At 39.2% G+C, this 13550-nt stretch overlaps 1 protein-coding gene across 1 annotated transcript in view; it reads right to left on the bottom strand.

Annotated features, from left to right (window-relative positions):
* Positions 1-4539: 4539 nt before the first annotated feature.
* The window catches only part of PSTPIP2 (proline-serine-threonine phosphatase interacting protein 2), a 79351-nt gene continuing 70340 nt past the window's right edge, over positions 4540-13550 (bottom strand). The window contains exons 10-15 of the mRNA XM_037805527.1: positions 12633-12731; positions 11639-11735; positions 11438-11519; positions 8229-8263; positions 7144-7201; positions 4540-6179 (exon numbers count right to left, since the gene is read on the bottom strand). Of these exons, the coding sequence (XP_037661455.1) occupies positions 7152-7201; positions 8229-8263; positions 11438-11519; positions 11639-11735; positions 12633-12731 (363 nt within the window). The 3' untranslated portion in view covers positions 4540-6179; positions 7144-7151. The remainder of the gene's footprint in view (positions 6180-7143; positions 7202-8228; positions 8264-11437; positions 11520-11638; positions 11736-12632; positions 12732-13550) is intronic.

Below are 13550 nucleotides of genomic sequence, written 5' to 3'. Positions count from 1 at the left end.
AGGCTATGCAGGCCCCACCCCTACCACCACTAAGTCTGATGTAGCAACTACTGGTGAACGACTGACCAGTTGGCCACTGAGACCGAGGCTAAAGCCGTAATACATTACCATCCCTCAAAGAGACCAGCCAGCCCTTGTTGCCCCTACATTCCATACAACCCCTTCCACTGGAAGGGGAAGAGTTTCATCCCTAATGGGATTGACACATATTCCAAGAATGAGTTCACCTTTTCTGCCTGTAGTGCCTCAGCAAGCACCATTATCCAAGGGCTTATAGAGAGTCTAAGGTATCATAGAGTTCTGTGTAACATTGCCTTAGACCAGTGTTTCTCAAATTGTTTTTCATTATCTCCACCCACCCAAGGAGCCTTTCTGGACATTTTTTTTTTTCCTTAATCACCACCCCCATGAAATTTTAATACCACAGATATACTGCATCTGTGTTTATGTACTGGATGTATATAAATGCTTTATATATTAATAGTTTTTTTGCCCCTCGAAAACCAATTTTCACCCCCTTGGAAGCAATATTATCTCTGTTGAGAACACATGCCTTAGATCAAGAGGGTCACCTAATAGTGAAGGTGGTACAATAATTGGCAAATGTCCATGGGCTCCATTTTGCCTACTGTACACTGCCTCACCCAAAAGCTGCTGTCCTGGAATAGCCTATTAAAAGTTCAGCTAAAGTGCCATCTTAAAAATAATACTTCACAAATGGAAATATCCTCATATAGATTGTGGTGGTGAATGCATAACTATGGGATTATACCGGGAATCATTGATTGTTTAGTTAGGATGGATCGTATGGTGTGTGAATAAAACTGTTTAAAAAATAAACACAGGGATGCAAGTGCTGAAGAAAATGTGGAGAGAGGTATGTACCTATCCCCTGTTGGTGGGGAAGCAGAATGGTGCAGCACATTCAGAAGGCAGTGTGGTGGTTCCACAGGGAGCTAAGAATGGGGTTGCCATATGGTCTTGAAACCCTGTTACTGGGTATATACTTGGAAGAACTGAGAATAAGGACAAGAATGGACATTTGCATACTGGTGTTTATAGCAGCAGTATTCCCAATTTTCAATGGATGGAGGTGGCCTAAGGGTACGTCGACTGATAATCAGAATGGTGAACTGTGGTGTATACATACAATGGAATATTGAACGGCTGCAAGAAAGAATGAAGTGGTGAGGTATGCAACTAGGTGAATGGAACTTGAGGACAGTAGGTTGAGTGAAATAAGCCGGAATCGAAAAGACAAACATTATAACACCTCACTAATATGGAGTAACTCGTATGTGCAATGTCTGAGAATTGAATCTGTGAGCACAGGTTATCAGGGGAAGGCTTATTTTAAAGGTTCCTAGATTGTAACAGTCACATCCATTCATGAATTATAATGGTTATTTCTAAATTCTGAGATGCTGAACCGTTTATGTATAACCTGGTCAGTCCCTGGAACTTCAGGTACTATGTGACATCTGAGACTCAGAGCCAGAGTGTGTCAGCTATGAATGTCAGCATTACCCCATATAGCAACTATTAACAAAGCTGAAAAAGAGATAAGACTTCAATTAGAGATACGAATGAAATAGAATTTGTTGGGACTAAGGTAAATCAGACCAAAGGGTAAAGGATGATATTGTCTGTGTTTTAAAACTTCAACTTCTATGTGAGACCAAAGGAAGAGATGTTTATTTGGTGCAAAATCTATATTTTCTGTGGCAAACTATATAATTTAACTTGTATGGTCAGTTTATTCATACACCATAATTACATGGAATCTTGAATAGGGGTGAGATCTGGTTGATTTGTACAGGTTAGTGTGAATCCCCGATACATCCCAGAGTAATTTGGGCAGAGAATAAAAAGTATTTGCAAAGCCCCCTTGAGGGACTGGGAAAAAGTTAAACTTCCCCACCTGGGGAATTTCTGATATTCATGCAAACACTGGGGACTGCCAGTTTAGTAGGTTGAGCCCTGGATCTCGGGGCTTGCCCTTAATGAAGCTTGTTACTACAAAGGAGAGGCTAAACCTATTTGTAATTGTGCCTAACAGTCACCCCCAGAGAATCTCTTTTTGTTGTGCAGATGTTGCCTCTCTCTCTCAGGCAACTCTGCAGGTAAACTCACTGCCCTACCCCCTATGTAGGACATAACTCCCAGGGGTGTAAATCTCCCTGGCAACGTGGAGCCTGACTTCCAGGGATGAGCCTGGACCCAGCATTGTGGGATGAGACTGCCTTCTAGACCAAATCGGGGAAGAGAAATGAAACAAAATAAAGTTTCAGTGGCTGGGAGATTTCAAATGGAGTCAAGAGGTCATTCTGGAGGTTATTCTTATGAGTTATATAGATATCCCTTTTTAGTTTTTAGTGTATTGGAATAGTTAGAAGGAAATACCTGAAACTGTTGAACTGCAACCCAGTATCCTTGACTCTTGAAGACAATCATATAACTATATAACTTTCACAGTGTGACCATGTAATTGTGAAAACCTGTGGCTCACACTTCCTTTATCCAGTGTATGGAAAGATGAGTAGAAAAATGGGAACAAGAAGTAAATAAATAATGGGGGGGGAGAGGTATGAGATGCTTTGGGTGTTCTTTCTTACTTTTATTTTTATTCCTATTTTTACTTTTTGGAGTAATGAAAATGTTCAAAAGTTGATTGTGGTGATGAATACACAACTATATGATGATACTGTGAACAACTGTACACTTTATATGATTGTATGGTATGTGAATATATCTCAATTAAAAAAATAAAAATACTTTGCAGGGTTGGGGTGCTGGTCTTGAAGCTGAGGTATTATATGGTGCTTAAATGGCTACTATATGTTGCAATTTGTTTTTGCTCTACTAGGTAGAAAACACAGGTCAGGGAACCAAGAGGTAAGAGTTGCCTTTGTCACTACAACTCCCGGTAGCCCATTTGGGGAATTTGTGCTTCCTTTCAACTTTGGCCTCTGCTGAAATAGAGCTCCTGGCTTATAGGAGTTGGCTGATGATATATCTACCAGGGGACATAAAAAGATTCCACTAAGCCTAAAACTTTGGCTGATGCCTGATCATTTGGGCATCATGTCAGTATACCAGCAAACAAAGAAAGGAGTTACTGTACTGGCAGGAGTAAGTGATTATCATGAGGAAAGTGGGGCAGGGATGGAAACAGAGAGAAATATGTTTGAAACTCGGGGTTCACTGGGGTGCCTCTTTGTGCTCCTGTATGTGTTGATAAACTTAAATTGGCAATTTCAGCAAACAGGATGTGACAAGAGCCTGATAATAATGAGCTATAGTACCTCAGGAATGAAGGTCTGGGTTACCCCACCAGTTAAGCATCCTAGAGCTGCAGAAGAACTAGCCAAGTGTGAGGGGAATCTACAATAGGTGACAAAGGAAGGAGATGATGAATATTTATTAGGGTCTACAGCAACAGGGACGATAGCTTATTCCACTAAACTTTCTGTTTTGTTTATGTTTGCTTGTTTATTTAGGGAAATGTGACAGAATGGAATGAATTACTGTGGAGCAGAGTGGGGGGCAGGCACTGTTAGTGCCCCATCCATACCCCCTCAATACCACCATTTCCTTAAGCATCAACCCAACTTCCAACTGCCAGGAACTACGCCCCAGCCCAGGGCTCCCTCAGAATGAGCCACTCTGCCAGCATTCATGGCAGACCAGAAGTGCCAGGGAGTTAATGCCTCCCAGGAGCATCCCTCACCAAAGATTGATGGGAGTTGATGAATAAATATCCTGACTCCCTTATACCAAGGAGTGTGTTCTACATTGTTTCCCAAGATTCCCCAACAGGATTAAGCTCCATTTGCCCACAGTAATAGCTCGCTTGATAATACACACATTCTGGGTTTCTTTCCCTTCCGTGTCTCACTTCCCTACTTCCACACTGGTGCTTCCTGGGGTCAGTCCCCAGATAAAGTACTTGCCTTCAACTCCTAATGTCAGACACTGCTTCTGGGGAAACCCAAATTAAGATATCAACAAATTAAGGTATCAACCATCTACAGAATAGTTCATATTCACTAAATTTAACACGTATATGTATGTGACTGACTTTACTTCCTTTACACTCCTTATTTCTCCCTCAAGTTGTTGTCCCTCCAGCTATATTCTCTTAAAGGTCACTAATTCTTTTGGTGAACCCATATTAACTATTTTCCAGGTGCTGGGATATAGCAGTAAAAAGGATAGATGGAGGCCCTGCTCTCATGGAGGTAATAGACAAGGAGGGTGGACAGAACTTGAACAATTAATTTCCAAGAGTGAATCTTGTAATAACAAGGAAAATGAAATGGGAAAGGAAAGATAGAGAGGTGGGGTCCAACCTAATGGTCCTCCCTGATGAACTGACATTGCCAGTAGAACCTGAAGGTTTAATAGGAGGTGGTATCAGTCTCTGCATGGCCTTCCTGACCAATAGTTTGTCTTTCTACAGTGTAACAATAGCAAATGTGACAGAAGGTGAAATAAAGGTGGGAAAAGAGGTATGGTAACACAAAAATGGAAAATCAATCCCAAATCACCAAGAACCTTTATTTTAGTTCATAGCAAACTGAAAGAGCAATAAAATAAACATTATTTTCAATTCACAAAACACCTTTACATCAATTACTCTGGCCAAATAGAGAGAAGAGTGAAATCCCTGAGGAATCGCCAACAATAAGTAAAATACTTACAAATAAAATGTTCTGAGTTTGAAGGAAAATTTCCTGAGTTGTTTCAGTTTGGGGAAGTCAATGACCCTTTGCCAATTTCAGTTTCTCAAAAGGATACCCAACTGATGCAAGTTTCCTGTCATGACAAGCTACTATCACACTCAGTGGCACCTTACATTAAAAGGGGGAAATAATGGAATTTCTTTCACTTTTACATAGTTGGGGGAAAGCTTTGCATAGAGCAGGAGAGAAAAAAATTTGCTCTTTGTGGTAACATAGGACAGTACAACATATTGTTTAAGTGCCAGTGCTATTTTAACTTGTCACTAACTAAAATTTACTGTTTTCTCACAGTGTACAATTGCTGTGCAAAACATACATAACTTCCCTGGTGTTTGTGGAGGACAAGAGGAAGATTCAAATATTTGTGAAAGGGTAAAATTGACTCGTTAAATATTCCAGGATCTAGGAAGGGAAAGGTACTCTGTGAAGACCTAGGGTTGACTATGTAATCATAAAATCCTCTTGAGGAACAGAATCAAAATACTTTATTTCATTAATGCTAACATGTACATTTTTTCATCCTTTCACATCTCAAATTCAAATAGTCTTAGCCATCAGTGACTTGTAACAGGTTAACTGGCAACTGTGCCACCTACTTTCTTAGAGTTACATAAAACATTGGTGTGTTTTACAATCAATGGCTTCTTATATTAGACTAAATAGGACAGTCTGTAGTTCAGTACACACAGTGATCCATATAAAAATAGTCTGACATTTAAATCCTGGTAAATTTCCCAATCAAAAAAAAAAATGCTAGCAAAAATATTTGGCATTCTAAATTATAGCATAAGCATCATAGCCTCAGAAAGGGTTAGAAGAATGGGGATGTGGGATGAGGCTGGGCCCTTGTTCTACCCCTAACCAGCTGGGGGAACTGTGAGGAAATTGGGTTAACACTTCTGGGCCTCATTTCCTCATCTGTAAAATGAGAAAGTGTGATCAGATGGCCTCTGAGTCTTCCAGCAAAAAGGAAAGGTCATTTTAAATCTTGCACCACTGAGAGTGTGTGTTCCAGTGGAAATTCCACAGCCAAGCTGTCCCCTGAAGCCAAGGGGGCTTCTTCTGCAGGTTGATGACCTTCTCCAATACAACCAGCTCTGCTGCACGCCCCCCACCTCAAAGAATCAACACTCCAAATCCAGAGAGACCTTTCCTGCTTCCCAAGAAGAAAACAATTCATTCACAACTTTAGTAACTGGGAAAGGATGAAAGGAAAATTCTTCAGCCTTGGGCAATTTGTAAACATCTTCAAAAAAACACAGAACTCTGCTAACTTATGTTGAACTAAATGTCTACCATAAATTTAAAGTATCAAAAAATACAGCAATATTTCACTTCAAAATCTTCATGAACAACACAATTTGGCTACAGACTCTGCTGTTCGGAGTGCCTCCTTCCACTCCATAGAAGCTAGAGATGAAAAAGCTTTATTTTCTGAAAGAAAATAACAAAGAGATTTCATTTGAATGAACCATTCACATCAGCACCTGTTTCCACCTTGGGAGTGTATTCAACAAGAATAAACGTGCTTGGCCAAGGAAAATAAATGGCAGGTAATGGGTATTTCAAGTGATGAAAAATGGAATGTTATGATAATAGCACTGCTTCATAGTAAATAATACATGCATTTTTATTTTTTGATACATATACTTTTAAATTGAAAAGTTATAGTCTGTCTTTAAGTATATTAGAATTAAACATGGGAATGGCAGCTAACATCAACAACTGCAGAACAAATCACAAATTCCTAAACCTTTCTATTTAAATTCCCTTCTTATTTAGGAAGACTGATTTTGATTTGGGGCATGCGGTGAATAGCTGATTTCCAAACAGGAAGAGCCATGGTGTGGTCACCTTTGCAGCCTTGGTTAGCTGAGTAGGATTCAGTCCTCCTCTCCAAAGCCTTGTGGTTTGCAAGGTTAGAGCAGTGACAATCTGGTGCGGCATGACCCCTGTGATGCCCGTTTCTTTGATGATTGTGATATTTGCATTGTTTTCACTGACTTCTTTTTACCCAATATTTTACCTTTTAAGGAGTGGGAAGAATACACTAAAGGCTAAATTACTTAAAAAATGAGGATCATGTGTGTTTGTGAGCATCACCTCAAGTCTAGGTAAGTAATAGCTACAAAGGAGCGCATCAGGGGAAGATAAAGAATTATAGAATAATAATGAAGGGAAAATGCCCTCATTCAAATAGGTATTGAGTGGTCGCCAGTAACCTTTCAGTTGCAGGATCCAGAGAGGCCATCCTGCAGGGACCCCATACCCATGAGTGTGCAGGCCTGAGCCATGGCCATGCTTGTTTGTAGCAGTAGTATAAAAAGCTCCCAAGTCTTCAAAAACACAATCTCTAGTCTAAATGCAACTTGACTATATGAAAATTAAAGGTTCTTACCATTAATGCTATTGATAGATCAAAGTATAGTCACCCACTGAAGAATAATCAGAGTTATCTGTGAGGGACGGAACACAGAGCAAGAGTAAGCTAATATTTTTTCATGATAAGATGTTAATCCTTTTCAAACCAAGGCATTCCACTTAAAGACTCTGGTGACTGCCCTCTTGTAAGAAGAAAATCAATCTGTCTACAAAACCTACAAATAATAGTCATGGCTACAAACCAGACAACATTCTGGAAATCACTATAAGACTCAATTGCCCTTTTCAGCTATAAAGATAGCAGCACCCACAGTGAAGCAATCTTCAAAAATGTATAATAAAGTCCCACATTATCAAGTGGTAATTATAAGGCAACAAGAAATGAAAAGAACATAAATCTCTTGATTGTTTAAAGATATAACTTCAGTCACTAAACTTTTACTATGCTGCTAAATGCAGCATGAGTTGTCCTTTTACCTCAATCCCTTGATCAAAGATAGGTATATCTTCCTTTTAATCAAATAATAAATGCTCAGCACCTACTATGTTTCCAATACCATTTTATGTGTTATGAATGATAACAGAGGGAGAACAAGTTCCTTCTGTCATAATTATCCAGGGAATACAATTAATAAAAAAAAATATGCTAGAATGTGTGGTTCTCCAAGAGGTATCAGAGGAATTCAGAAAAAAAAACAGACCAGTGTCATCAGTGACACATCCTATTGTGGGCAGTATACTAAATACACAATATTAAGTTATGTGTTTCTAGACATCTATAACTTCTATAAATTAATCCAAAGGAAACTATTCCTCAGTTTTGTTGATCTCATGCTCCCAAGTTTAAATAATCTCTTCAATGAGATTACTTTATAATAATGTATTTCAGTAACTGGATTCTCTTATATAAACTATAAAATAGACCACCAATTACCAAATTCCATTCTGTGACAAATAGTGTTATAGCATGATTCCAATATAGGCTCTTTCTCTTGAGAATTCCACTGGTTCCCGTCTTTTCCTTTATTTCAAAATTCTAGTTATTCAATTTTAAAGAAAATCTGACCTTAGCATTTTAAACAGAGTTTCTTAGGGACATACCTGATAAATCTTTAGGAATTGGGAGAGGTCCTCTCCTATAAGAAAAAAACCAAGTCTTTTAGATAAATTCTTGTTATTTTTATAACTTTCTACTTCACATCTGGTTTCTGCTCTGGAAGGTCGATAAAAGCTCAGATAAAGCAAAAGATCTGTGGCCCTGACCTACTGAAATCTAAGTTATGCCGAAAGACAGGATTTCCCAGCGGTTAGAAGCACAGACAACTCCTACCTGCCTCCAACCCAGCCTGGCAGGATTAAAATATCAGCTGTATGATAAGCTAGATATGTGGATGCCATAAAGTCCTGCAACCTCATTATGGGTATATACTTGGAAGATCTGAGAGCAGGGACACGAATAGACATTTGCACACTGGTGTTTATAGCAGCAGTAGTCACGATTTGCAATGGATGGAGGTGGCCTAAGGTACATCGACTAATGAACAGAATGGTGAACTGGCGTACACATACAATAGAATATTGAGCAGCCACAAGAAGGAATGAAACTGAGAGACTCCAACTAGGTGAATGGATCTTGAGTACAGCATTTTGAGTGAAGTACAGCAGAAACAAGACGACAAACATTATAATGCCTCATTAATAGGGACTAACTATAATGTGTAAACTCAGAATCGAATCTTAGAGCACTACTTATCAGGGGAACGCTTATTGTAATGGTCCCTAGATTGTAAGCTCTTATAGCAGTCACATCTATTCCTGAGTTGTAATGGTCATCCCTAAATTCTGAGATGCTGAGCTCCTCGTGTATAACCTGGTCAGTTGGTCTCTGGAACTTTGAGTATCCGTGTGACACCTGAGACTCAGAGCTAGAGCTTGGCAGCTATGAATGTAGTATTATCTCATATGGCAACTGCTGAAAATGAGTTCAGACTTCAATTAGAGATATGAATGAAGCAGATCTGGTTAGGACTAAAGCAAATCAGACCAAAGGGTAAAGGATGATACTCACTGGGTTTTAAAACTACAACTTTTGTGCGAGACCAAGGGAGAAGACGTTTATTAGGTACAGGATATATATTTTCTGTAGCACACTGGGTAATTTAACCTGTATGGTCAGTTTGTTTGAACACAATATGTGCATGTAGCTTTGAATGGGAAGTGGGATTTGGTGAGTCTGTACAGGCTGGGGTGAAATCCTGATACATCCCAGAGTCATTTGGGCAGAGAGTAAAAAGTGTATTTGTGAGCCCCGCCTGAGGAACTGGGGAGAAATGCAGAAATGGTGGATTCCCTCCTGGGTTATTGCTGATATTCTTGCAAACATTGAGAACTGCCAATTTGGTGGGCTGAGCCCTCAGTCTGGGGGACTTCCCCTTGTGAGGCTTGTTGCTGCAAAGGAGAGGCTAAACCTATTATAATTGTGCCTAAGAGTCTCCTCCAGAGGGCCTCTTTGTTGCTCAGATGTGGCCTCTCTCTCTCCCTAAGCCCACTCAGCAGGTGAACTCACTGCCCTCCCCCCTCTGTGGGAAATGACTCCCAGGGTGTGAATCCCCCAGCAACGTGGGACATGACTCATGGGGATGAGCTTGACCCTGGCATCGTGGGATTGAAAAAGCCTTCTTGGACCAAAAGGGGGAAGAGAAATGAAACAAAATAAAGTTTCAGTGGCTGAGAGATTTCAACTGGAGTCGAGAGGTCACTCTGGAGGGTAGTCTTCTGCGCTATATGGATATCTCTTTTTACTTTTTAGTATATTGGAATGGCTAGACGGAAATACGTGAAGCTGTCAAACTGCAACTCAGTGTCCTTGATTCTCAAAGAGGATTGTATAACTATGTAGCTTGCACAGTGTGACTGTGTGATTGTGAAAATCTTGTGACTTGCACTCCCTTTATCCATGTATAGACAGACGAAGTGAGAAAATGGGGACAAAAATTAGATGAAGAATGGGTGGGCTGGAGGGGATGGAAGGTTTTGGGTGTTCTTTTTTGCTTTTATTTTTATTTTTATTTTATTTTATTATTTTTTTTGGAGTAAGGAAAAGGTTCAGAAATTGATTCTGGTGATGAATGTACAACTGTATGATGGTGCTGTGAATAACTGATTGTACACTGTGGATGATTGTAGGGTGTGTGAATATATCTCAATAAATCCATTTTTTAAGAAAAGTAAATGAACAATAGGGGGTGAGGAAGGGTGTGGGATGTTTTGGATGTTCTTTTTTACTTTAATTTTTATTCTTATTTTTTGGAGTAATGAAAATGTTCAAAGATTATTGTGATGAATGCACAAATATGTGATGGTACTGTGAACAACTGATTGTGCACTTTGGATGATTGTATGGTATGTGAACATATCTCAATAAAACTGCATTTAAAAATCAGCTGTGTGGCAAATTTCCTGATGTCCTTGTGCACTGGTATCTTTGTTTGTAAAATGGAAGATACAAACAGCCCCTACCTCATTGTGAGAATTAAATGAGTTAATTCGTGTTAACTGTTTTGAACAGTGCCTGGCATTCTTAAATATTGATGATGATCATGCAAACTTCTTCCACCAACACACCCCTACACCTTTTACTAAAAGGTACTGCGAATTTAATAACTTCAACCTCAACCAGACTTTTTATGAAACAAGTGTCTAATCCCTCAGGATCTTTTGTACCAGGGAGCAGCAAACATTTTTTATCAAGAAACAGATAGTAAATGTTTAGGTTTTGCTGGCTGCACATGGCCTCTGTCACAACTACTGAACAGCCATGGGGAAAAAAAACAAAACAAACAAAAAAACAAAAAAACAAATGAGCATAGCTGTCTTTCAATAAAATTATATATATATAAATACTGAAGTTTGAATTTCATATAATTTTCACATCATGAACTATTATCCTTTTGATTTTTTTTCAACCCTTTAAAAAATGTCAAATGTCTTAGCTCACAGGCCCTATACAAACAAGCTGTTCAGATTTTATCCACTGGTGGCTGTTTGCTGTCTCTTGCTTTCTACAAGCTGTAAGGAAAGTGTAGGATTCATAAATGAATAATAATTATCACACTTAAGCATGCTATGATCCTCCTTGGACTAGGATTAGTAAAATCCATTTAACATTTGTCAAAAAAATGCTACCCCCAAAAATCTAGCAACTTCACTAAGCAAATACAGTGGTAGATAAGTTCCAATTCTAATATGCCTTACAGAATTGATTAAAACTTTTTTTAAAAGTTATTTTCTTTATGTTAAGTGGTCATTACCTTGCCAAGTTAGGCCCCGCGGCCTTTCCTGGTGGGGCTGCATTCCTCTGGGGGCAGTAGAAATTCTCATACATGATTGGTGCTAGGGGAGTAATCAATAAACAAAACATTAAGAGGCAGGTGTCTCCAGCCCCTAGGACAACATGTGACAAGAGAGGCTAATTGAATGGCTTAAACACCCACCATCCCCGCCCCATTCACCTGGTGGACTCTGTCCAGTTTTGCGTTCATTCACAAAGTACTCAATGTCCTTCTCAATGCTGCACATTTCTAAACTCTTACGGACTTTTTCATATATCTAACAAAAAGAAGATAAATCAATAGGTGGAGGTATGTCCATGTTAACTATGGCACAGCTCATGAAAACAGGAGGTTTGATGACTGGCTGACTTTTTCTAAGGGAAAGGAAACAGAAGGAAAAGGAAACATTTCCTAAGTTCTGCACTCAATAAAGAAAGGGACTCTCTCTGATTAAAAATAATACCAGTGGGACAAAAAGAGAAACCAAGTTCCATGACACAAGACCAATGCCACTCACAAATGCAAAGACATTTATTTAACATGGAGAATCTTCCTTTCAAGCCTACAGGTTTTCTGGGTGTTTAATTATTCTTCTAAAGTGAATGTCCTGTCTAAATGAGGGTGGCTATTTCTTAGCAAAGGTTGTGTTGTGATAACTTGATTCTGGTCCCTCTGAGATCTGGAGACCTGATGACAATTACTGTGCACACACTAAACCTAGATAATGGCCCTGGGAACACCATAGAAGTAAATCCTCAACTATAGGGTGATTACTAGCCTGGGCATGGGTCAGTCTGTTCAGAGTTGAGTCAGATGGCTCCAGCTGTGTCTGCTAGCACTTGGTGCTGTTCTGGGGAGACCCCATTCCAGACTGCAGTGATCTCTGGGACTCATGTTCATAAGATGACATCTCTGACTTCTATAAATTAAATTGTGTTGGGTCTCCCTCTCTGCTCTTTCTCTGAATTTCTTAAAGAGATAGTAGACCCAGAATCAGGCAAGTTAGGTTTTCATCTCGATCCTTCTATCAACTTAATGTGTGATCTTGGACAAATTACTTTATCTTTCTAGGCCTCCAATGAAGGAAATTGAACCAATAGATTTCTACAGTTCCTTCCACTCTAATGAATCCAATATGCAGAGCCACAATCCTCAGATGATGCCTCAGACTTACATCATCGCTTGTGACACATTGTTGTGACAGCTGATTCACGTGTAACCACAATGCATTTCGGAAGAAGTTTATTCGTTCACATTCTTGAACTTCAAACACCTGCAGAAACATAAATAGATGTACATACGTATGCAAGGAAAGAGGACCATTTGTTTAAACTGACTATGACTTGAACAGTGTCAACCTTCAATTACCTGTAAGCATATTGGCCAATTTAGGATACTCCCCTCCTCCATGCAGGAAGCTCATTAACTCTTAACACAGGCAAAGATTGCAAATAGATTCTGATATCATATTAACACAAACTGGATGGGATATAGTTCTGAAGAAGTAATGATGATCCCAGGCACCAATGTTCTGAGTTCCAGCTCACATTTTCAACGGCCTAATGGGCTTTGCAACCTGGGCAGCTAGCCAGAGTCTTAGATTCCAGGTATTCAATCTGACAGCATCCTTCATGATCACCATAGTCGAGCCATAAAATGAGGACCATCCCCATTCCACTTCCGAGTCACAGAAATATCCCAAGGCATACCTCTAATATCAGGAATAATCCTACTTACATGACAAGAACTCTCCCCTCCCCTCCCAGGATTAATGAACTCAACTGGCAAGATGGTCATAATTGTTGAAGCTGGTTGATGAGTACATGGGGGCCCTAACACTTTTTTCTATCTTTGTGCATGTCTGAAATTTTCCTTAATAAAAAGGTAAAATAAAATTAAATTTACAGCCTGAACAATAGTTCTTTGGATGTCAACAAATATCAACTTTTGGAAAATCAAGCTATTCTACAACATTTTCCAACAATGGAAATTATATATTAATGTATTTTGTTAAAATATTGAATACCACAGATATTACATTTTTAAGTTTTATAATGGAAAACTTTAAAAATATACAAGAGTAGAAAGAATA

Source organism: Choloepus didactylus, chromosome 16, assembly GCF_015220235.1.
Source record: "Choloepus didactylus isolate mChoDid1 chromosome 16, mChoDid1.pri, whole genome shotgun sequence".
Classification (NCBI taxonomy): Eukaryota; Metazoa; Chordata; class Mammalia; order Pilosa; family Megalonychidae; genus Choloepus; species Choloepus didactylus.
This window is presented reverse-complemented; position numbering and strand designations above follow the sequence as displayed.